General features: G+C 42.5%; 1 protein-coding gene across 1 annotated transcript; it reads right to left on the reverse strand.

Moving 5' to 3' along the window:
- Positions 1 to 8,133: 8,133 nt before the first annotated feature.
- XK (X-linked Kx blood group antigen, Kell and VPS13A binding protein) lies at positions 8,134 to 25,800 on the reverse strand. Its single transcript, XM_069028405.1, has 3 exons — positions 25,541 to 25,800; positions 16,993 to 17,255; positions 8,134 to 12,064 (listed from the first exon to the last, which is right to left on the reverse strand). The coding sequence occupies exons 1-3, from the start codon at positions 25,783 to 25,785 to the stop codon at positions 11,238 to 11,240; spliced, it is 1,335 nt and encodes a 444-aa protein (XP_068884506.1). The 5' UTR covers positions 25,786 to 25,800; the 3' UTR covers positions 8,134 to 11,237.
- Positions 25,801 to 26,536: the final 736 nt, after the last annotated feature.

Raw genomic sequence — 26,536 nt, forward strand, 5'->3', positions numbered from 1 at the left:
CCTCTGCCCAGACCTGTCTTTTTTTTAATCATCTCAGGACTGAGATGCAGTTCATGCTGATCTTTGTTGATAAATAATCACTAGTATTATTTGTCTTCCAGTAATTCAATGTCCATGGAAACTTCAAAGAGAAATCTAACATTCCTCTTTGTCTGGTACATTCAAACCTTGTTAATTCCTTTCTGCTCTGGCCAAAACTGAGAACGTGTCACTGGATAACCTATTTTTTCATGGTTTTGACTCTTGCAGAATCCCCTTTGGTTTCCATCCCAAACAGATCACAGAATTATAGAATGATAGAATGTTTTGGGTTGGAAAGGACTTTAAAAATCATCTAATTCCAACCCCTGCCATGGGCAGGAAGGCCACCTGCTAGCTCAGGTTGCTCAGGGCCCCATCCAACCTGACCTTGGATGCTTTCAGGGATGGGGTAACATTTCCAGGGATGCTGGATATCACCAGAGGGTCTGGCCCCCAAATTTTTTGTTTGTGGAGGTAGCCTCTGGAAGTTAAATAGTTGGAATGGCTGGGGAAGGAAAGGAGGGGGGCAGTTCTGATTCGTGGATGTCCATTCTTGCAGTGAAGACCAATCCACTCTCCCTGCCAAGGACTGGCAGGGTTCTCACTGCCTTTTTCTTCTCCCTAGCTCAGGATAAGCAACTTGTGCCTTCTCTGGGGTGAGCCAGTGCAGCTCTGCCTTGTCTGGAAGCTCCTCAGGCACCATAGCCCCTGAAACATGAATTTGTTGGATCAGGAGGTTTCTGGCAGACCACAAATCCAGCAGGGGCTGATCTTGGATCGACAATTGCAAAGTCTGATGTCCTTTTAAGAGCCTAAACACAGACCATGAAACAGAGTATATTTCAGCTGCCCTCAGCCTAGCAATTACCAAATGCAGTAGCTGATCTCCCTGCCTGAACTGAAAAGAAAGGGCAGAGGTGCTGGGCCCTTCCACAGCTGTTGAATTCTGGTGCTCCCTGATGCTTGTGAGTTTTCTGTTAACTCCGAAAGTGACGTGACAAGCAGAGGAAACTTTGCCTGTTGCTGCAAGTGACAAATTTGAGTAGAAATGGTACCAAAACCACCCATGCATCACCCCTGATTTAATTCTGGTGGTTCCACCTTCTAAATGAATGAAACATCTTTGCTGTTACAAAAACCCGAATATTCTATACTTTGTACTAATTTGGAAAATGCATCCTGTACAAGCAAAAACAATGTTGGCAGCTGAGTGTTAATTATGTAGGAGTGTAAAACTGAAGTATGCAAAAACTTAAATACTATCTCACTCTGTTTATAAAATTTACTTCTAGCTAGTTGATTACATACAGCATTTTTCATCCTTCTTTGTGCTGAAAGGTTCAGGAACACTGATCCTTCTGCAGCATGACAATATTCCAAAAGTATTCATGTCTCAGGGTTCTTCCTTTCCTCGCAGTAATTTTACCCCATTGCTTAGGAATTAATTTAGTTCCTGTCCTGCTCTGTGCAATAATGGTCTGTGTATTGCTGCACAATTTAATGCCAGGTGCTTTCAATAGGCCTAGGGGTTTCACACAGGTCCCTAAAAGGGACAATGAAAAATTCTGCAAGTAAAAACCCCAAAAAAGAGAGTGATGTGAAGAACAGAGTGAGAGATCCAGCTCCTCCTTCCTATTAGCAGGAGGAAAGCCAAGTAGAGACCTTGATTAACTTCTTTTTATTTTGTAGCCTGAAGTCTTTATTTTGAATGCTGTGCAATCACTGTTTACCAACCTTCCCTTCATTCTACACCAAAGAGGAAGAAGCAAACAAGGGACTTGTCAATCTGTCTTCGCTGAAAGGACTCTTCACAAGCAGCCTGAGTCTGTCCCTGTGTGCACTTGTCTTCACTCCAGGGAATGACATAGTCTGAAACTTCTGCCCTTTCTGTTTTGTTTACAAAATAAATGATTCCATGCTGAGATGAGGGCAGAAAAGGGGATAGATAGGAGCCGGGAAAAACATATCAATGAGACTCCAATAAGGACTGGCAGCTGCTTCTAGGTCTTTGCTGTACATGCAACTCTCAATGCAGTTCCCTGCTCCAGTGCTTCCTCACTCTTTTGCAATGATCATGAGAGACCCACATGCTGTATTAAAAAAAATCCGTGTGTGATCCAGACTCTGTTTGCCACAACAGTCTTGGCTTGAAGTCAAGCAGCACCACCACAAAACAGGCTAGAATGGCTGCACACTGCTGAGTTAGTGGAAGGAAGAGCCACCACCAGCAACGTGCCCTAAGTACAGACAGAAATTCCATTTCATTAAGCAGGCAACGGTTTCCAGGAAGAGCTGGAGTAAAGCTGGGACAGCATAACCTCCCATGCATAAAGGCAGAGGTAAAAATAACCTGGCTTTGCAGGGGACTGAGGGACAGGGAGCCCAGATGGCAGCCCATGGGCAGGCTACCAGCTTTATGGTCTGCTAATGCAGCTCTGGAACACAGCTCTCATCTATTTGCGAGGCTTCTCTTCCCAGGGCTGCAGACCCACTTCGTTTACTCGTGCTGGTGACAGCCCGGGGTAACTCTTCTCTGCCAGGAGAGACGGACTCCACCGGCGATTCCCAAACACCTGGGAAGATGTGAGAAGAGAGAGGGCAGTCTCTCCTGTGCCCGTCTCGCCCGGGTCGGCGGCTCAGCAGCCCCGCGGTGCCACCCGCCGGCAGCGCCGGCCCCGCACCGCTCAGGGGGAAGGAGCTGGAATCCTGCTCAGTCCGGCCCGGACCTTCCCTCCGTCTGCACCTGCCCTCGTGTCTCCTTTCCTGTTGCACGCCTGTTCAAAACCACTTTCCTGCTTTTCCCTCTCTCTTTCAGCGCTGGGCTGTCAAATCCCATTTCTAATCAGCAGCTCACGATCACTGTCTGGGAAAGGACCTCCAGAGATCATTAGCCCATTTCCATTCTTCCAGATAGCATCTGCTGAAGCTGCATTACTCCTGACACACGTTTGCATCCCTACTTCCACAACCAGAAATAAAGGAGGTGCCTCCCAGCCTGCTAGAGCTGTGCTGTGGTAGCTCATGATCGTGGTATCTGTATAACTACACATCTATAGAAGTATTCCAGCGTCCCCCTTCACACCCAGGAACAGCCCCCAGGTGTGAACACCCCAGTGCCCGAACCCTGCAACACAGGGTAACATTACAGGTCTTTACAATGCTGCAGTTTGTCCTGTAAAATACAAAGGAGTGCTGTGATACCTTTTTTGTTGATTTTTCTCTCTCCCAGTCCTCAGTGTGGAGGTGTGGGGGTGACCCTGCTCAGTTAGATGACTGTCCACAACCAGACACCTGACAGACACAGTCCTCAGCCCTGGTTTTATGTTCATTTTCAGTTATATATTAGGGAAAACACTGAGGAATGATGTCATGTTTAATGGACACGTCTAAGCAAGATAACATGATACAATAAATTATGGCACCAAGGAAGAAGCTTTTGCTTTAAAATTATCCTTCAGCTAGATTACTAAAAGAGGGTTCATCCCTGTGCCAAGATTCAGCATGAAGCCTATATGCTGCTAAATCATATCTAAACTGCCTCTTATTATAGAATTACACAGCTCCAGCCACACAATCACTGGATTTATATGTTTCCATTCACTCATCTGTCTTGATAACACTTTTTTACTTCTGGATTTTCCCTGATAACTTGGACACTTGCCTGAGAATATCTCACAAAGCCCTATCTGGCTTAATTTACACTCAAGAGAAGTTTGGAAGCAACCATCCATCTCTTTGGGAAACTCAGTGAAGACACAAGTGTCACATAACTTGAGCTTTGAACTGAGATGAATTTCTTCCAGGTTAAATTACCACTGGATTAGTAGTTATTGAATCCTCCTATTGCAAGACAGTTTACAGCAGTTTATTCATACACAAAACCCCCCTCCCTCCTGTCACCCATTTTTAGCACTTCCAGAGAAATCACTTTGAAAAACAAAATTTCAATGGGTGGGTTAGATTAGGGACTACAGTTTCCCACAATATTATTTATTCATTTGCTTTCTTGTATTTATGACATCTTAGTTTAACTTTTGATGGTTTAATCATATTCTGCTATTTTCACTGCTCAGGCTTTCATGGGAGCAGCAATAGCTGGAGATACCTCATTTCTCTCTCAGCTGGATTTAGAGATCCTTCTCTCACATAGTTTTCGACCAAAGCTCAAGGAGCTGTGTCCACCTTGATCAAAATCAGAGCTGTTGACTGCTAATTACAGTGACCTATGACACTTGCATTAAGGGACACAATGCCATCTCACTGAGACTTTTGCTACCTGGCAGGGACTGTCTGCCAAATCATACTCCAATCCTTTGTCAGTATTTTTCCCCCATATAAATACACTCCTACACATGCTAAAATTGCATTTAGTTTTCTATTATACTGCAATTTCTTTTGAATGAGTGATACATTTAAGACCATAAACAGTTTGTTGTTAATTTTAGACCTCCCACTAGTAAAACTTCCCTTTCCCTAGTGATTTTTTTTTCTTTTCTTGCTTGAAGAGACAACTGCTCACTTGCTGTTGTGCCCTGGAAAGAACAGTGATGTATAGATTATTAAGATAGCACCTTAAACACATAAGCCCTTGTCTGCTAAAGGACACTGTAGGGCAAGTGATTGATAGTTGATGGCTAATAGATTCCTGCTTGGTGTCCTTGGGGGTTTCCACTGCATTTTGTGCCAATCTCTCACTGGCATTTGAGTTGTCTGATGAGTTAATGCTACAGCATTCTGCAGCCTTCCCTGAATTTGCCTTACCATCAATCCTCATGGCACAACACCAGCATCCTTACTGAGGCCTGTATTTCATGGCAAGGCAGAAGTAATTTTTCACTTATTACATTCCTTGCCTGCTCCCACCTGATAACCTGTCTTCCCTGCAAAGTTTCTCCTTTCCCTTTCTTCTGAATCTGAGGAATCTTGGTTCATTTCTGATCCACACAGCCAAATCACCGTGAACAAGGCTTAGCACGTGCAGCATCCCAGGTTTCTTCAACCTATAATCCTTTATCTTCCTGTAAAGGGCAGTTTTTTTCAGCACATCACATCTTGTCAGCTGATGAAGAAAACAAGACCAAAGCAGGAACCATCCAGCTACCATGTTGTTTAAAAATCTACCTGATATATTACATGGCCCATTGTTTTCCTTTCTTCCCATGCATAATGGAATTGTGTAAGCAAACTGCACATAAGATGACAGTGGTAACATTTCTGTTCTGACCATTAGCATGGAAGTTGCCTGTCTGTGCTCAGATGCAGAATCAGCACTAATGTGTGTACTACAATACATATAATACATAAAATATACATATAATTACATATTTCTATATTTATATGTATTACATATATACAAAGACATATACATATAATTAAGACTGCTGGTATTAAAGTAGTCAAACAACAAAGATAGATAATGATTTTTTTTAACATGATGCTATGTCCTAGATCAGGATGACCTTCACAGTTTCTGCCTCACTGTACCTGGATTCCTTTCTGGGATCTGCACTATGCCCCTCCAAGAGCATCAGTGGAGAAATCTAGGCTTACTCTCAATGCAACGTGCTTGTGAGTTGCCACAAACATTTCCATAGGTTTGCGGTGACTTTTTTTTTTCGTATAATATTTCTCTTTCTTCTGTTTGGTATTTTTTCTTCTTGTTTCTTAAAAAAATAAGAAGAAGGGCAGGGAAGACCACAATAAACACAATGAAAAAAAAGTTTAAGAAACACCTAATTACTGTGCTTTTGTAGGGCTCTCTTACTTTCCTTGTAGCTCCAAAGTGGAATTTACTTCTTTTAGAAAATTCACTTTCCCCTTTAATTTTTTTTTTTTAAATGACACCTGGATGCTTTTGAGGTACTGCACTGCCCACCATTATTAAAATATTTAAAATCGCAATGAAGAATTCATGCATTCCATGAGTTCAGCCCTTTTCATTGCCAGGCATCTTTGGCTCTAGAAGAGCAGCCCTACTGAAAAATCCAGCTGAGCATTTCACTGTGCCTTGTTTCTCCATTTCTATTTAAAATGTCCTCCATGAAGTAGCAGAGAGGGAGGAGGATAGCCAGGACACACATTCTGAAGAATATAACTGGTGCTATGAGGGCCAGCAGCTGCAGAACTGAAGCAATCACAAACATCTCTCTTCTGTTTGCTGCTGAGTCCAGCACGCAACTTACCCAGTTACAAAAAGTGCAAATCCATGCATGAGCACAAGAGAATGCAATGCTGGCACCTCGTCTGTAAGGTGCTGTGCTATTGGTTTTGACATTTACTTCCCCCTCTAGAAGGCAGATGTGAATTAATCTTTCACCTTGACTTACCCCTGGCATTGCTCTTCATCTAAATCTGTTCCCGATCATTTTCCAGAAAGTGTCTGTGGCTGATTAAAGCTCTGTACTGACAGGGCACATTAATCCAATGAAACAAGTAGCTGATGAGAGACATTTCAGAAGTTAAAAAATGTAACATTTATCTGCTGTCATTTTGTTTGCTCTGTCAAAATAGGAACTTAAGCAATTATGAACATGAAGGCACATACCCAATTTAAGGCATTAGTTCATTTAGTTCATTAAATCAATCAGGTCTCACCTTCAGGGCCAAAAAGTTACAACTGTAATGTTACTCCAGAAGGATCTCAGTAAGCAACATCCAACATTCAGCATCCACTCTCTGCTTAGGTGTGTTTCCCCATTAATGGTAGAATTCTGTGATTAGAAACCTTTACACACAGATGCATTCACATCTGAATTTCACATCTGAAAGGCAAAATTTTCATACCTGAATACAGACATTTATCATTTCCATAAACTTTATTTCAGTGGCAAGAGATTTTCCTTGTAACTGCATGTAATTTTAAAAAAGAGGAGACAACTGTTTTTTCGTCCAGGATGTGAAGTTGTTCATTAAGGGCAGAGATTCAGTAAGCTTTCATATTGTCATTTTGAAGCACTTACCTTTCATTTTTAGTCTAATTTTAGGGTGGCCCGAAGACCTAACAGTTTTATTATACATTGTGTTCTCGGTCAGTAGGAAATTACATAATCCTTAATACATCTTACTTTTCAAGTCTTCTGTCTCTGATAAATCAAACTTACCAGCTCTGCCATATTACTTTATATTCATGTTTCTGTGATGATTCCTGAGTGACTTGAGGCACTCACCACAACTTCATTTTAAAATACAAGATTATAAGTACTATGATGTCTGGCTTGCAAATATCTGAGTTCAAACCCCCATTTTCTTTGGTATAAGCCCTTCAAATAGGTAGAAGGAGATAGAAAATGGTTCATTGTTGTAGGCTACATATTATCAGCTACTATGGGGAAAAAATAAAGGAACTACTTGTAAATTAAAAAAAAAAAAATTAAATTAAAAATTACAGTTTACCAGTCCCAAGTATCCACCAATTCTGTGTTATAGGCAGTGCAGCTCTTACTAGCAGACAGTAGTGTCAATCACCACCAGGACTTCTAGAATCTTTTCTCAATGTTCATGTAAGTGATGTACACACATTACAACTTGTTGCAATGTATCTATTTACACCCATATTTTAAAAATACGTGTCTATTTTATCTATTTAAATTTAGAAACACTTACATGTTGCAAAGTTTTGTGCATTCCTATCCCTCCACAAGAATCCTCAGCATTGATTTTGCTGGATATTCCCAGGCTCAGATATAAGTACATGGTAAATCCAGATGAGTGTGAAACAAGTGTGCAGAAAATAAGTTAAAATATTCTTTATAAGGCAACAATTTCCTCCCAATTCCCGATGTAAACCAGTAAATATTCTCATACTGACAATGAATAACCTATACTAATTTTGTTCCATACAACACTCATCTCTTAAGCTGCCCCCCTCTTACAAAATTTTCTGCTAAACAGCAATGGAAGCTTGGAGACAAAGAGCTCCTAAATCAATCACAGATTAATTCTTCTGTCAGGTCTTCTTGAAAACATTTCTGCTGCTGCATGGTGGCGGATGACAGCATGCTTTGTAACCTTTACTTTGGATTTCTTGCAAGCAGCACACTAAGAACTGATACCAACACAACTTGTGGCATAGTTTCAACATAATTTAATTTGTGTTGTTTTACAAGTATAAAAGAAAGCCCACGTGTCAGACCTTGCATACTCTTATACACACAAATAACCCTTGCTGAGACATCTTTTGTGTGATTCAAGACTACTCAAGAATACAGTTTTCAGCAGTAGCCCTAAACCCTTCCATGGAAAACACAGGCCCCTCTAACATTCATAGAGGAGAGTAAAACCACAGTGAACTTGCAGCAAGAGATCACTCATTCATACACAGACAGACTTTGTAGCTCATACTGTCCTCTCTGTGCAGCCACTGGGTGCACTGATAGCAACACCCTCCAGACTGTCATTATCTTGAGAAAAACTGCCTCTCCCAGCTTTACAGCACACTTCCGAAAAATCAGCTGGTCCCTTAAAACCTTGATCTAATACAGTATTGGCGTCTCTATGCCTCCCTCCCTGACCTTTCTAGCAGCAGTGGCAGCAGAGCTGGATAAACCCCTCAGAGCGGCTGGCTGGGCTCCACCACGGGCCATGGTGACACGAGGCACTGCACAGGCAACAGCCCCTCGTGCTGGTGGAGGGTTTGAACTGTGTTTGGTTATTCTGCACAACTAAGGCAAAACCATAGGACAGTAATAGAACCCATATAAATATATTTTTTTTCCTCTCATAGCAGTGATTTAAATATTCAGCTCCCTATGCATGCACTTCAGGAGACTGGTATAAAAATAAGAAGTAATATGGCACACACTCTAAATATGCATATACAGTACTCTGTGAGGTTTAATGGTACTCACTGTGTATTCATTCTGGGCTCCTGGCTGTGTAACTCCCCTACATTTGACTTCACTGCAGCACCAACATTTCACTGTAGCACCAACCTACCTGAGGTTTGTGAAGCTTTCACTGTTTCCAAATGGCACAATCACAACTGCACCTCCACTTACAGTGACCAAAGTCTGCTTTAAGCTCTCTTGTTAGATATGAACTACTTCTACATATGAAGTCACTTTTAAAATTTTCCCCCAAAGACTAACATTTCAAACCCGGCTACACCTGTAGACAGGCAACCACTGTAATTCCCTGATTATTGATATTGATGACTGTCCAGCTATGAAGACAGATACTCAGTTTTGGCTAAGAACACAAGAAAATTTGAGCCCGTGGGCTGAACTCCACAGGTTTGGAATAAAGAGTTACATTTTCCCTTGCTCCCTAAACTCACTACTGAAAAAAAAAAGAAAGTCTTTTACATCTAGAAAAGCACACAGAAATACTATACTGTACTTTTACACACAAAGGTACAGAGAAACACAGTCGTGTCTTCAAGGAGTCACTTCACTATTCTATTCTCCTCAGAGAAATTAGAATGGAGGTGTTTGGTGTCTTCCCCAGATATGAGGTACATTCCCATGGCAAAATCAGGCCAAAAATCCCATTACCACCCACCAATAATTTAATGACATCTACATACACATAGCATACACAGACACATATTAAGCAAAATGAAAACATTACTCCATAATAAAACTGAAATATGAAGACATTAATTTACAGTGTAGTAAAGAAAAAAATAAAAGCAGGTTTGGTCTTTGCAGCACTGCAGGTGACATATTTCATTATAAATGACCCCAGACCTGAGTTTTGAGATGCTTTTAAAACAATTATGCTGATGTCATCCTTATTAAGAGCTTCACATCCTGCATGATGACAGAATGGAAACCAAGCTTTGTACACTGGGATATGCTTTGGGTCATCAATTATTTGTTTCTATGAGCAGCTATAATGTTTAACACTCAAAAGAAATGTTAGGAAGGTGCTAAGCAAGCAAAGTGCAAAAAGCTTTCACCTAATTTGTGAAAATATATACTTTTTTTGTATTTTCACTAAATTCTTGGGTAAAGCTAAAGCTAAAACCTTTCTCAGCAACTTGCAAAATACAGAAACACCTTTATTTGTACGGATGTATTGCTGAGAACAAAAAGTCAATGACTTCCATTTTCTCTTTCAGACTTCAAGGCTGTGATACTCCTGAGGTAAAGAAGTCAGAGGGTTTTGAATTAATGATATTAAATTAATCATAACAAATCACAGCTCAAAAAGAAGGAATTGGTGACTTCTATCCCTGTATAAAAAGTCAGTGAGCTGCCTACTTGGTGCACTGCCAAACCCCTGGCAATCAGGGTAGTGCTTATCCCTCTAACTTCAGCCATCTGAAAAGGAGATGGATAGTCAGAACTAATTGTGAAGGCATCTGGTTAACACTGAGTAACAGGTCCCCAGAGAGTGATTCATATCACCCACATTTTAAGATGGGGTGAATCACTCCCTGGAGATGTGCACTGGAGAGCACCTACATGACCGGTACACACTGTCTTCCCAGCCTCTAGATATTTACATAAAGTGAACACCACCCTGACACCAGAAGGTCACAAAATATTAAATAAATGATAATGAAAAAAAAAATGAGCTATTCCAGAACATCACAATGAATGTGTTAAATTTAATTCCCTTACTAACAAGCAGTAAACATGAAGGGTGAAACAGTGCAAAGCCAAGAAGCTCTCTGTGCATCCTCAGTAACAGTCACGTTTCCGTATCAGTGCTGGCTAATTGGCTGTTTCATGGCAACCCAGACTACAGTGCATTGTGCAAGTCCAATTCTTCTACCACTGAGAGAAGTATTATCTTATTACACTGATTAGAGTGTAAAATAGTCTGCATTTTGATCAAAGCAGACCACAGCTACGGTCCATATGTAGTCCAGGTCTAAGCTCTGTTTCCATGCTAGGGTGACATGCCATGGGACATCCTATCTGAAATAAAATTCATTGCCTTCTATCCTCAGACTTCCTGAGTAAGATGAGCATCAGGCCAGTTTCTGAAGGATGTCTCCAATAATGACTTAAAATAAGCACGTGACAATAAACCTATGTGCAAAAAGGCTCTGAAATAGAAATCTACAAAAAACGATTGCTCTCCATACACAAACACACAGACACAAATACTCATACACTGTTCTCCACAAAAACAGGCTTGTCAGCCATCGTGCAGTGCTACACCTGCAAGAAAGAAATCCTACCCACAAGACACAATGTCTAAGATACACAATGTTCCCAGCAGCTGATCTGCCACCTTCCGAAGGCACCTACTTGCTTCCAGTAGTACTAGGCATTGGAAGAAACACTTTGATGAATACTCCTGTTTTGAGAATCTATTGTCTTGCTACTGCCCCGTGCTTCATCAGTATTTTCAGGAGATTTCACTGCCACCTTGCCTGTCAGTAGAGTGGATTTTTGATGCTGGCAAATAAAGTAGAGGAGCTTGAAACAGGACAGCAAAGCTTCGGTAATGCTGGAGGAGAAAAGCTTTTTGCATGGGTGGCAGAACTGGTAGAACACCAACATGAAGAAGATGCCCATGCAGTAACCTATCAGGAGCTGCAGGACCAGCATTGGGGCACAGACATACAGGTAGAAGTCTGTTCTATAAATGTACCACATCAGCAGGAGGAAGGCGTTCTCCATCAGCCGCACGATGTAGTACACAGTCATGCGGTACCAGTTCTGGGATTTGCTAATCAAGTCAGGGTCACTGAGCTCCACCTGCACTGCCGACCAGCAGAACATGTTAATGCCAGCGTACAGGAATGTGAGAAGGCACAAGACGATGGTAGTGCCCACCCTGCTCAGTTCCTTCTCTATGTTCTCAGGAAATGGGGACTTGCTAAGCCAGAAGAGAACCCATGGGTAGAAGCAGAAACCTAAGAAATTCAGCAGCACGACGAGGAAAACCCAGATCTGAAGGACTGAACCGAAGAGCACCAACACTGTGACCCGCGTGGCGATCTCAAAGCTTCTCCACAGGAATATGCAGAGGTAGGCAGCAGGTTTCACACGGACATCGTAATCGTCGTACTTTATCCTGATAGCCAGGATGTTGCAGCGTAAGGCCCCATAAACAATCGACAGGAGAGAAAGGACCATAAAAATACCTACAAAGACAAAAGACAAATTAGGCCCTTCAGCTTAGCAGCAGACATTGCATCAGAGGAGTGCAGGTGCAGTCATCTTCACTGCGCTCCTGGGGATTCCCAGGAGGGTGTAATGCCACAGGAGCCATTCCTAGCCTACATTCGTGAGAAGAAAATTAACTCTACCCCAGTCAAACCCAGCACATTATTCTAATCCTACCTCCTGTTTTGGTCCCTGTTTGATACTTATCTAAGTAGCCAGTAAGAAAAAGAAGGCACTTAGCAGTAATAAGTGTCTCTCCCTCCTCGCCCTGCTGAGGGCTGTTCATACATATTCTGTCCTTGGTAATTTCACAGCTCAGTCATAAGAGTATCCAACTTGCTCCCAAACTCCTACAAGGCACAGGGGTGCTACTCCCTTTCCATACAGATGAAAAACTGGAAAACAGAAGCTGAAACTTTGGAGTAACTTGGGCATACAGATAACTCACTGCTTGTGAAGTTCTATGTTAAAGCAAATCACAAAAAAGGTATGTGATACAGCTCAAAATTGAAAGCCAAAGGAATTTAAACCAGCACTGTCCACATTGTCTCTGACTGTGTAGAGAGATATTTACTCACCTGCCTGCACTGTGTTTTCCTGTACAACAATTTTCTTTATACACCCATCTGTATCATGCATTTAAAAAAACACTCCTATTAAAAATGTCTTTAAATTCAGATCAACTGTCAGTATCTCCCAACTTTCTAAAATCCCTGAAAGGAAGGTTTCACATTCTGCAGAAAGTGAAGGCAGAGACCAGATGTTACCTGGCATGGCACGAGGCCATCCCATCTTGCCATATTAAGTGGGTACAAACATACATGAACACTGGACACAGAGAATAAACAAAGTGCTAACTGCCCACAGGTATTTTAGTATTTGCACACACAATTATATAAATATTTATTCACAAGTTTTACCAACATGCTGAATAGCTGATATTGCATCAGATAAAATAATCAGAGTTGGGAATTCTTAATGATGTCAATTACATTTGCAATGCTTAGCAACCAGTGTTTTCTGCGGCCTTCAATTACTTTGTGTGCCAATATCCTACAAATAAACTGGATTCCCTGTTTTACTATAGCTATATGGCCAAAATTATCAGGGTTTGGGTTTTTTTCCTAATTAAAATCATTAATTTCTAAGCAATCCTTTGGGAGAAACAAGTGTATTTTAAGATCTCTAACACCCAAGAGAATTTTCTGTATCACTTCAGCTAACGACTCTTCCATTCTGATCCACAAACACCTCTGAATTACTTTGGAAAATAATCAAGTCTTTATATCTAATTTTCCAAGGCACTCAGTAAGGTGAAAAGCATTTACCATTTTACATGGTAATTTTGTACATGCCAGTTTGGTGGTGCATATATTCTCTGAAAATGTTTATGTTCAAATTGTTAGTAGATGTTTTTAAACATCTTTCTTACAGCACTGTATTTAAGCTGAGAATTTTTAAATGTTATATCTTGGAAAAACATTGGCTGAAAGCAGAAGAGCAGGTGAATTAGTAAAGAATATTGCTTGATGTCCTCTGGTTTTTTACAAAATCTTTCCTGTAGTTTTGAGCTGTGAAAGAACATCACTTCCAGCAGATAATGAAGCAAAAGAATATTCTCAGAGTTAAAGGAACATTAAGACCTACGTACCAGGGACTGAGTACTGCTGTCCTGGAACTCTGCTTGCTTTCTGCTTTGACAAGCTGAAACATTGATCTTATTCCCCAATTTCACTTTAGGGAATCTATATTAATCTCAAACCTATCATACAAACTCAGGTCTTCAAAAGAGACATTTCTCCATTGATAGAAAATAGGTCATGCTGACTCCATTAGTCTAACAGACTAATCCAGTCCTGCTCCTTTCCTAAAAGCTCATTACTGTCACCAAACCTTCAGTTCAAACATCACTTTTAACTCTGTGAAAAAGAGTTTGAAGCAACCACAAAGGGAAATGTGGGAGGGTGACACTGTTGCTTTTACTCATCCTGAGCAGGCAAAGAAATGTAAATTTAAAAGGCAAAGTGTCTTCCACTGGAACAGGTCCAAATCCTCCTACAGTCCTTATAAAGGTGGCATTTCTCTTCCTTCCTCCTCCAAAAAGGCTGTATTTTTCTTACAAATTGGAGGTGGACACTCACAGAATCATCCAGGGAAGCACTGTTTTGCTTTGTTTTTTTTATTACATCTGAAGTCCTTTCAAGACCTGGTCCTTCCCACTTCAGAAATTGCTAAGACAGTGAATTCTGCTCTAGATGAGCTACCTCACAAATACCACTGAAATCTATTATAGATACTATAGTTATATGTATACAAAATAGAACTAGGAATCAGATTAGGCTAATACATGTGGGTTTCCAATGTTGTATTACATCCAACATTTTTACACTTTTCATGATAAACAGTCACCAAAGCTTTATGTCACTCATCGCTAACCTTGAGAGTTGGTCCTGCTTTTGCAGCTCTCTGGTTATCTTGGTCTTACATTCTTGGCAAATTGTGAAATGATAGTTTTGAGGAATGCCAGACACTGGCAAGACCCCAATAATCCAGAAGAAAACATCCAGAGAAATTAATGAATGCCATGAAATACACAAGAAATACACAGCATGGCTCTGGCTGACAAAAGGCTAGGCAAGGATGCATGCTCTTTTCAGAAGTGTTCAAGCCAATACTGGAAGCAATAAGAAGTTTCAAACAGATTTGAAAAGGACAAGCCATACCCCCAGCATGGTGGTAAACAGCTTTTGATTCTCAGGTGATACAGACCTCATTACTTCTGATCAAACCTCATAACCCCTGAACAAGCAGAATTTACACAGAATGATGGGCTATGTAGGAATCCAGAAAAATAACAGATTGATGAGGAGACAAGACAAAATATGTGGGAGTCAAAATACAAAGTGATAATTTATAACAGATGCAAACGGAAGAGAGCCTGAAGTTTGGAGGGCCAGTGTCAAAGAACAGGGAAGCTGAAGACATCTGAAGTTTGGAATAAGAACTGGACTGGCTGGATAAAGAAATTGTAGAAAGTTTCAGTATTTCAATAGCTGAGATACACACAACAAGAATATGATTAGGACTCTTGTTTTTCTGATGAATGAGCTCTAACAGACATTGACACTGTTCCTACCACTTTTTTTTCTTTACATTTCTGTCTTTTAGAATTACATCTGCATGGAGATGCTCCTGGGAAGCATGAGATTGCTGCATTTGCAAGTGGGTTCATCAGACTCTCTGGTGAGCCACTTTATCTCTGTTCATTTCACCCAAGGAAGGTCACTTACAGTTTGTGATTACAACTTATCTCAGCAGTGACTGAAAAAGCTAGAAGCAATAGAGCATTACAAATGATTATTAAATATGTAATTCTCTGACCATCTGGAACACAGGACTTCTCCTTGGCAATCATAACCAGTAAAGTCAAAACCAGTAATAAAGGAAATACAGTACAAAAGGAACCTTTCTCAAGTAAATGCCATCTACAGCAAAGTGACTGGAGATTTTGCTAATTGCACCGTTCAGCAAAGGATTCAATTGCTTTGTGCTCATCCCACATTACAAATGCCACTGTTATTTGAAGAATCTACCTTAGTTATGAAGAACTCAGGAACTTAGGAGAAATGTCTTCCGAGAAGCTACTGCTATGATGTTCTGATTTTGGCTGGGGTAGAGTTAATTTTCTTTCTCATAGCTGATACAGTGCTGAGTTTGGATTCAGTGTGAGAATAATGTTGCTCAGCAGTGCTTACTCTAAATCAAGGACTTTTCAGTTTCCCATGCTCTGCCAGTGAAGAAGTATACAAGAAGCTGTGAGAAGCACAGCCAAAATAGCTGATCCAAACTATCCAGAGGGATACTCCCTACCACAGAACATCATGCTCAGTGTATGAACTGCAGGGAGTTGTGTGGGAGGGGCCAATTGGTGCTGGGGGATGGCTTGTGCATCACTTGTCTTTCTTGGGCTTTATTCTTCTCCCTCTCCCTCCTTCTGCCCCTCTCACCCCTCTCCATCCCCTTCATTACTATTATTATTATTATTATTATTATTATTATTATTATATTTTACTTTATTTCAATTATTAACTTGTCACCTTAGCCTCAGCTTCCCTACCTGTGAAGCTGGTAAAGATCCCTAGCCTCTCAGGACCTTAGAGATACAACAAGAGCTGTTTTGTATTTCAGTGGAAATGCACCTTCAAGTTCACCCAGGTGCCAGTCCTTTCTTACACTGAAAAGCTGTTTGTCCTGTGACCAGCTGGAGGCAGTTCTTCATTTAGCAGCAAGCTAGCAAATCAAGAGCACATCATGGAGCAAGATGCAGAGTCCCACAGTAAGAGACATGAGTCCTGGTAAGTCCATGTGGTGCAGCACTGCTTGGTGAAGGCTTAACAGCCTGGCTCCAGAGATGAGATGGTTACAGTTCCATAGCAGCTTATTGAGTCCTGCCTTTTGATTCCAAAATCAGAGTCTGGCACAAGTGAAGATAGTTCATGTCCTCAGTCCATATTTAAAACTGCATTCCTGAACGTACACCTTCCCTAAGGCAGCATGACAAAACATGCTCTGCAGTGTACCCCAAGGAATTTTCCAGAAAGTTTTGCTCAAAAACCAAAATGGAACAGAGGTAATTTTTTACTTCTTCAGGAAGACAGCTTCGTCCCTCCAGCTGCCTCCCTCTCATGCCATAATGGTCACTTGATCAAATCCGTGTTTTTATAGCAATGCAAGTATCCTACAGAAGGTGTCATAGTCTAAAACATAATATAAACTTGGAAACAACATCACCATCTGTCATGGAGATGAAACCCATTGCAAAATGCTTGGTTGTTCTCCAGGGCAGATAGACTTGACTGCCCTCCCACCCAAATACCTCAAAGGTCATAACAACAGCTCTACCTACTTCTGGCAACCGTGACCTCCTGCTGAAGGACACAGATGTAGAGTTGGAGCGTGAGCTGGGGTGCTGAGCCGAGGAACGCCTGGATCACGGAGGCCCTGCTGAACGCAGACCTGTGTGTGCACAGCTTGCCTTCAGCCTGTCCCACTTCCTTCTCAATTTCTTCTGAGTACCCATCCTTGGGTATCTGCCTCTTCTTTGTGATGCTGACATAGGGCTCTTCAACTCTGCCAGCATGGAAGTAAATATAAAAGGCCTCCACACACCTACAAGCAAACAAGTAAATAGAATGACATGGCGAAATGAAAGAATGAAAGGTCTCCCCACTTCCTGGTATTTTAAGCAAACACATACTAAGTCCTAAGCCATTTGTTCATAGAGCAAAGCCTGTAGGTTTTCTCCTCCTGGTAAACTTGGAATATGACAGATTGCACTCTTTAAAACATGAACTACATGTTACTACAGGGCAAGAATCTGACAGTGCCCTTTGGGCTGCTTGTGGTACTCAGACTTGGGCAGAAGTTTAGTTGCTTCCTGTGAGCTGCTCTTGCTCTCTGGTGTCCCATTAAAGCCCTTAAACTGTTCATCTACTACTAGGCTGCCAAATCCAGGACCCAAGCTGGAAGTGTGTTTCTTCAGAGTCTCATGTCTTTTTCTTCTTGTTATCCATACATCTGTGACATGTTAATGGGACATGGCAATAAACCCACTTTTCATACCTTTGCCTTAAAATATCTGAAGAGAGAAGCTCAGGGTGCAAGCACATGCACACCCCTCAAAACTTTACCAAGCAATGGTTCAAAACACCAGTAACATGCCAGAGCAGTGAAAAGGAGCAGTTTTGAGCCTCGCAAACCTTGAAATAAACATTTTTTTAAACAAGACACAAGAATAGGGGCTTTAGTTCTTAAGTTGCTTATGTTTATTGCACTGTCAAAGAAATATTACATATAATCTTGCAAAAAGATTCTAAGTAAGAAGATGCAGTGTTTCCAGTTGCTGCAGCTCTTCTTACTTTGAACACAGTGGGAGCCAAACCCTCTTGTTTATGCAGGTCTAACTTATGGCTGACTGACTTCCAAGGAACAAACTGGTACCAGCACATACACTTCTGTTAATAAATTACATATTGTTGTACAATTTGCTGCCTTTATCCATGCACAGAGACTAATCCTTACATTTGGGAGGGAGTAGAAAAGGCTGTCTGCAGAAAATGCTGTAGCAACAAGGACAACCTGGCTCCTGGAGTATTAAAGAACATAACAGCCCCAGACACATATCTGCAAGGAAAGAACAGCTTCTGCAACTTCCTTACAATGACTGTTTTTCAATTGTCAAAAACTTTAGAAACCTAAGCACTACTTGAGTATGAAGGTGTCAAGGGCAGGCTTGGGCATCAATCAGGACCCAAAACACACAGGGAAATAATCACCCTTGCCTGGGAAGTAATAACAAGCAAGGAACAACAGAGGTACAGGTGAAATCACAAGATGAGGGGGAAGGGAGATGAAAGAAAAAAATGACTTCTGTTTATTTTCATAAACTTTACTTAATTTTTTCCTCTAACTGGACCACTAGCAAGTTTCAACTGCTCTAGATGAAGAGTAATTTTGGGATTGTGTAGTACTATTCTTGATTCATTAGGCTTCAGACATCGTTATCACTAAAGCTATTCAACATTCCTGCTGCTCTGGAGGCTCCATTCACAGAGGTGACTTTCTGTCTTCCCCTCATTAATCTTTTCACTCCCTGTCAATCTTGTTCCACATGAAAGAATCCATACAGCCAAAAATAAAGTGTGAAAAATTAATAAAGCACTGTGGCTTTATGAAGTCAGCATAGATTCTGAAACCAACACATTGATTTTATTCCAAAAGAAAGATCCCAGATTATTTTTGTCTCTCTTAGTATTCACAGCCATGTATTCACCCTGAGCTGAGGGCAAGCCTGAGTATATTATGGAAAATTGGATCTCAGCATCAGGCTCTGAACTCTTGCCATGTGTGATTAGAAGCAGATATAGTCTAGGGACCCATCTAAAAAATATGCAGTGATCCTATAAAAGAGATCAGATTTATGAGACTACTGACAATAGCAAACATCATAATTAACCAAACTCTGAGTTTTGGAGTAAGCATTTGATTTTTATTTATTAGTGGGGTATTAAGTAACAGAATATTGTTTGTGATGGGGATTTTTTTGTCCATATAGAAAAACAAACATAATGTGAAATGGTCTGATGAGCAAAGCTTAGAGCCAAATGGGGCTTTTACCAGTAAAATAGAGTACTAAATGTGCAAGCACTCAGATTACATTGATAATGATGCCCATTTTTCTCCCAGGCCCTGCCAGCCCCATGCAAGAGTGTTTCTAGAGGTGAAGCCTTCTGGGACAAATACACACTCAAGATTCTAGCTGGTGCCACTGCCCAAGCAACTGCTTCAAATAGGAGCAGACTGGCAGCTGACACACGAGAAAGAACAAGTACCAATCTAAAAGTTTAAGGAATAGAGTGTAGGAGGGGCACAGGCACTCAAAGGACTATCCAGGTGAGAAGGGTCTAGAACTGTGATGAAGAATCAATTCAGATCATGTACCTGTGCCAGATTATGACTTTGCCTATGAAGTACATGCTGAGAGGTTGAGCATCTTGTCTTTAAATGAACTACCTGGCTTGTTCTTTTTTTAGCATGAAACACAACAAAGAGACAACGCAAGAAGGGGATTGCTTCATGCAGCTTTCCCCCACAGTTACAAGCTCCTGCAGCATGGTGAATTCCACAGAAGCCCTTGTTGCTCGTTGCTGTTCTGCTCCAGAGGGACAGGAGTGAGAGATCCCAACTTCTGCACAATCCATCTCCTGCAATGCAGTGATGTTTAGGGCCCTTTCAAGAGCCATTACATGGTGCCAAGAGCAGAAGGCAAGCAGCTGGCTGTCTCCTTGGCATATAAGGCACTAACAACCACAGTAGAGCCGCTGAAGGAACTAAAATTGTTCTGAGGAAAAAAGTCAGATCTACTGTCTACAGTGAAATTGAAGAGGTAAGAAAAGGATGGTGCTACTTTCTCTCCTGCTGCCATATCTTGGCAGAAAGAAGAGCCATACTTTTCAGGGATCCTGATGGTGCCCACAAAGTGATTCAGCCGCAACACATTTGTCTTCTACACAGTAAGTAGGAGGAATAATCCTACCCTTATATGCTTGCTGAGAGTGAGCACCTCATTCCCTCTTTTAATCACAGATGTGTGGGATTTGAACATAGGCAAAATAATGGTGGTGTGAAGAGGGAGAAGGCAATGAAAACAGGGAACTTTCCACAGCCAACCAGCACTCCAAGAACAAATGGCTATTTGAGGCCTATCCACACATGCCATCTGCAAATGTACAAGCAGATTTCTCTAATTACTTAATTTTTACTAATTCCTTCTCTTTAAAGAAGTTTACAAAAGTCTTGTCAGTCCTGCAGATTTACTCTTAATTTTTACTTAATTTTTACTAATTACTTAATTTTTACTAATTCCTTCTCTTTAAAGAAGTCTACAAAAGTCTTGTCAGTCCTGCAGATTTACTCACCTGCACCAGGCAAAGATCTGTTCCTCACTCATTGCTCTACATTTTACCTGCACTGACTTTCTGTTCATCTCACCATGGACACCTAACATACCTGCTCAAGAATAAAGGAAAGAAAATAGCCTGAAGAGAGTCTAGACATATTCTTCCCATCTGGAAAAGAGGGAGGTGCATAAACAGTTGTAAAGTGTAGAGCTATCAGGATCTCCTACTGTGACGTCTGCTGATGAAATCCTACAAGGAAGGGAAGTTTTCAGACCTGTTCTGTTTTGAACTATTAAGCAGGTCACTAGGAAAGACAGACTCCCCCTGAGAGACAAGGCTTCTGCACAGTGTCACTGAAGCAGTATCTGCACCATTAGAGCTTATTAGATTTCAAACTGCAGAATTAGATGCCCAAAACATGAATGACTGTAAAAAAAATTGGGGTTTCTGTTACTTCCTGCAGCTCACAGAATCAAACTTTGGCCATAACAGCAGCTCCTCTGGCAATTTGATGCAAGCTTTCTCCTGCATCTGCTGTGCTGCTGTCTACATGGTACATAGAGACATGTAATTGTTTCTTCTTATGCCTTGAGAAACAAAGCCTGATTCCATAAAAAAAAAAGCACCTAATGTTTATATCCTTGTCCTATTATAACCTGAGGAAAACAGTCATTAGTGTTCTATATAGGGGGCCTGTTGTATTTGCTTGAGATGTTTTTTGCAAGTGTTTGTCCTACTGCTGACCCAGCCCTCCCCTGATTGCATCTCCTCACACAGAACAGGGCTCACACTGCACTAACAGAGCACCAGGGAACACAGTTCCAAAGACACGTGCAGTCACTCAAGCTTCGCTCTCCATGAAGGTGATACCAGAAGGAAGCACTGCCAGGTTCACACCAGTCCCTTTTGATGATGCCACTTCTGTACAGCCTTCAGTAAATCAGGTGGGAGGGAACTCCTGCATCCAGCAGACTCACGGTTCAGCACCACCAACATCTCCAGTGTGTGACTGTAAGCCCCAACTGGCCAAGTCAAATGTGTTGGAAATCTGCACTTCAGCTCCTGATCTATTCATTACTTGCAGAACTAAAAATGGCAAGCAAGTTAACAGGAGGTCCTCTAGTGCCTTTCATGAAGGGTAAGGAGAAAAGGAGGCTCAGGGGGAACTGAATCTCTCTACAATTCCCAAGGAGGTTGTAGTGAGGTGGGTCAGTCTCTTCTCCCAAGATAACAAGAGACAGAACAAGAAGAAATGGCCTCAAGTTGGTCCAGGGGAAGTTCAGGTGGATATTAGTAAACATTTTTTCACTGAAAGGGCAGTCAGGCATCAAAATAAGCTGCCCAGGGAAGTGGTGTAATCACCATGCCTAGAAATGTTCAAAAGGCATGTGGATGTGGCATTCGTGGACATGGTTTAGTGGTGAACACGGTGGTGCTGGGTTATCAGCTGAACTCAATTATCTTAGAGGCCTTTTCCAACATAAACAATTCCCTGATTCTCTGAGGGGTTATTTACACTTAGAAGAATCCTTATGTATAGAGCAGTACACCAGCAAAACTACATCCAGTAGTAGTTATTATGTGTCAGAATTGTAGCAGCACCTAAAATCTCAGGATGACCTTGGTGCTACAAGTGCCATCCAAATGAAGGGAACAAAGAGAAAGACCCTAGCAGAGGAGCAGCCTGAGCCAGAAAGCTCATCATGACCTTCCTTAGAAAAAAGACAAATGTAATAAAACTGTCATTGACACTGGCTACTGTTTTAAGTATTTTTTTCTGTTATAATTTACTTAATTTGGTAAAATAATCTCCTTTTATAAAAAAAAAACAAAAACAAACCAAACCAACACCAAACCTATCCAAATACATCTTCTAAGCATTCAGACAAATTAGTGCACTTGTAAGGAGTGGCACTGACCTGAAATGCTGCAGGAATCCCCCATGATGCCTAAAAACCTGCAGTCACTTTGTTCCAGCCAAGTCTCTGCAGAGCCTCTGGCATGCCTGTATCCTGAGGATCACAGCCAGGCCACTAAGGGAGATAGGAATTTTGCTCTACAAATTGCCTCAAATTTATAGAGAAACGCCTAGGGAGTGGGAGAAGAAGTTAAAAAAGGGTACATTAACAGTACACCAAAAGTCCTCTCTAGGAAGAGGGATGCTACCTAATTTTAGTCCTTCCAGTGGCGGCAGCAGGACAGCGAGTGCCTCCCGAACAGGTGGAGTGTGGGTGTTTGGGAAGGTGGTGGCATGCAAGAAGTTCTGTGAGAGAAAGTACTTTTTACCCATCACTCAGATGATTCAAAATAGGCTGAATCATTTGGCTTGCAAGGCTAAATACCCTCCTTCCCTGCCAAGATATTTCCAAACCATTCCCCAAAATTTAAAGGGTTTGTTTGTTTGTTTGTTTGTTTTTTGGTTTTTTTTTGTGTTTTTTTTTTTTTGTTTGTTTGTTTGTTTTTGGTTTTTTTTAAGGCAAGAAGGAAAAGGAAAAAAAAATCTAGATTTAAGATAATGAGGAAAATCTCACACAACATACTGTTGGTATGGTGTTGGTATGCTGTTGGTAAAGCAGTGCACTGATCTCTGAGTATTTGAGTCTGAACAGAAAAATCCTGACTATCCTACATCTTACCAAACCAGAGATAGTTAAAAAGTTGGTGTTAAGTTTATTTTAAAGCCAGCCAAAGCTGCCAGCTCTGTTGCAGAATGTCATCACACACAGCCTGAAGGTTCTTAAACGTTTCATTCCCATGCCACAAGCAGAGAGAGCCTGGGGAGGCTCTACTGCCTGTGTCCTATTTGACCTAATTTGACCCAGCCCTCCCTAAACAGCCCTGGGCTGTGCCAGTGAGACACAAGAGTCCCAGCAGGGAGGATGGAGTCAGGCTTCACACGACGGAGGCAGATGACTAAAAGCAGCAAGATTCTCTGGAACAAAAGTTTGCCTACAAGGATGGAGTAAAATGCCTCGAAGGACAATGGTCCTTTTCAGCTTACAAAAGTTAAAACCACAGTGCAGTGATGATACAACCAAAAAATACTTTGCCTTCTAGCTATCACCTCAGCCTTGTGTGTATGCCAATCCACACAGGGTAGAAAGCCTCCTTGCAAAGCAGGGAAAGGGAAGGTATTTTGTGTGCTGAGAACAGGACAATATTTACAGTGCAGAGCTATATCTGACAGGAAGCAATCAGTTTCCTCTTCTGACAGATACAGCAATCTTTAGTTGCAGGAAGACAAGGAAGGAAAAATCCCCCAAACCCCAAAATCCTGTCTCAGACCCCAAAAGTCTGTCTCAGATCACTTTGCCTTCCCACACTTCTGTGCTGTATCCTACAAAGTGGCACATTTCCCTAAAAGTAAAGAGAGGTTGTTTTCTATTAAACTTTTAATTTATAGAGTCCTTCCAGCCTTTAGCAGAAAATAAGTTTTTCAGGTAGCATGAATGTACTACCTTTTTTAAATTAGTAATTATAATTCCAGTTATCCTGGGTTTAGGGAGAGGTCAACATACATCACTTTGTCATGCCTAAATGATGCCATGGGGACTTTGGCACAAGTATGCTGCAGCACATCCAGAACATCCTCAAACCTTCTGGAAACGCTAAGTTTGTAAATCTTTGAGAAAGGAAGAAGTGCAGACTTGGCAAGACACTGGAGGAAAGGAGAGGGCTTCCATATGCTCACTAGTTTTACAGCAGTGATTGCAGCTGGGAGTTCACCAAGAGAGCAGGAACTGCATTCTGCACAAGATAAGATTTGTGTTGCAAACAGAAAACTTAATGTTGAGAAAGAAACAGAAAGTCAAGTCATGCATGGTGCTCAAGGTCAAAATATAAATATATGTTTCTTTCATATGATTAAAAAGAAAATCCTTCAATTTCTTCTTGTTGCTCAAATCCTTTTTCTGTTTCTTAACATATTCTAGCTTGACATTATTCTTTCCTTGTCTGACCTCAAGAAATTGATTTCAAATGACAAAAGTCATGTATTAATTTTTGATCATTTCTTTCTCTTTGGTTTCTCTCTTATTTTCCAAGAATGTGGAAGCATTTTGTTCTTAACTTGTAGAAAACCAGAGGTCTTTAAGAACTGTTAAGTCATAACTTAAACATCTTTAAAATATTAACAAAGCAAACAAAAAATCCATTCATAGTTATAGAAGAAGTCAATGATTTTGAAGTTTAAGATATTTTGTAACATCCAAACTGTTCACCTTTCTTAGTGTGAACAAATCTTTCTTTTACACACTATCCAGGAATTTCAAAAAGTTGGTGACACTTCTCCTAGCCTCTGCTACAGACACACTGCATTTAATTCCCTTTCTTTTTAAAGAGAAGATTTGAATAGAAATTTAAAATTAATGCCCTCCCCAGGAAACATTTTGTCTTGGAGTTGAACACTGCTGTTACTTTTCATCGAAACATTTTGAATTTTTTTTTTTCCTGGCGGTATTTTCAGTGAGACACTGAACTGGAGTAGAAAAAAATCTCCAAAGCAATTTTGGGCAGGAAGCTCACGTATGGAGAGGAGACAGACTAGAGCATCACTGATGTTCCAAGATGCACGGATGGGATGGGTACTATCGTTGCTCTAAACTCGCAACCGAGTGAAGAATCTCCCGTTCTCTCTCGGAAGTGATCTGAGAGCAAAGCGCTGTAGATGAGGCAGCAGCGAACAGACACAACCATCTGCAAGAAGCCACAGGGATGGAAACCCAGAGCAGAGAGGGAGGCGGAGGGGGCTCTCCCGACTCCCCGCGGCCCGGCAGGGCTGAGCCCCCTTTCCCCGGGGGTCAGCCCGCAGGTTTCTGCCCGCGGCATTCCCAAAGGATGCTGTTCCTCCCGCAGCTGCGGCAGGACGAGCTCGCGGCTCCCGGCGGCGCAGAGCGGGAGCGGCCCCGCCCGCATCGCACAAAGGCCGGGGGGCTCCGGGGGGCTCCGGGCCCGGCCCCGGGCCCGGCCCGCTGAGGGCGGCACGGACTCACCGACCTGACGAGCGGCCCGAGCTGCAGCAGGTGCAGCAGCAGCACCAGCGGGCGGTCGCGGCTCACGTCGCGGTGGATGAAGACCAGGCTGAGCTGCACCAGCGCGCAGGGCAGGAGGGCGAAGAGCAGCGTGAGCCCCTGCCACATGCGGTCCCCCGCCGCGCGGTACCCCGCGCTCAGGCACAGCGCGGCCGCCGTCTCGGACACGAAGAGGACGAGGGAGACGAGGACGGAGCCCGGGAATTTCATCGCAGCGGCCGCCCCAGCCGGGCCCGCCCAGTCTCCGCTGAGGCGCGATAGGGCCCAGTGCCCGCCAGAGGGAGCGCCGCAATCGCCGCCGGCCGCGGCCTCTGCAGGCTGGGGCTGGATCCTGGCCGGGGCTGGATCCTGGCCGGGGCTCGATCCTGGCCGGGGCTCGATCCTGGCCGGGCTTGGATCCTGGCTGGGGCTGGATCCTGGCCGGGGCTCGATCCTGGCCGGGGCTCGATCCTGGCCGGGGCTCGACCCTAGCTGGGGCTCGATCCTGGCCGGGCTTGGATCCTGGCTGGGGCTGGATCCTGGCCGGGGCTCGACCCTGGCTGGGCTGTAAGCGGAGGAAGGTTTCCCGGCGGTGCGCGGGGGGCTCCCCCCTCACCGTGTCTCCTTCGGCCTAAGATACAGAACTGCACTGAGGGGGGTTGGTGGGAAGGGGCGAGCGGGTGCCCCTCAGGACACTTCGTCAGGCTGGGGAGATCACACAGTCACAGGATCGCTTAGGCTGGAAAAAACGACCACACCGCGCCACTGAGTGTCACGTCCAGGCTTTCCTTAAACACCTCCAGGGACAGTGACTCCACCACCTCACTAGGCAGCCCCGTTCCAATGTCTAATCATCCCTTCCGTGAAGAAATTCTTCCTAATGCCCAACATAAACATCCCCTGGTGCAGCTTAAGACCCTGTCCTCTAGTCCTATCACTGGTTTCCTGGGAGAAGAGATCAACCCCCACCTGGCTACACCCT

This window comes from Aphelocoma coerulescens, chromosome 1 (genome assembly GCF_041296385.1).
Source record: "Aphelocoma coerulescens isolate FSJ_1873_10779 chromosome 1, UR_Acoe_1.0, whole genome shotgun sequence".
Lineage (NCBI taxonomy): Eukaryota > Metazoa > Chordata > Aves > Passeriformes > Corvidae > Aphelocoma > Aphelocoma coerulescens.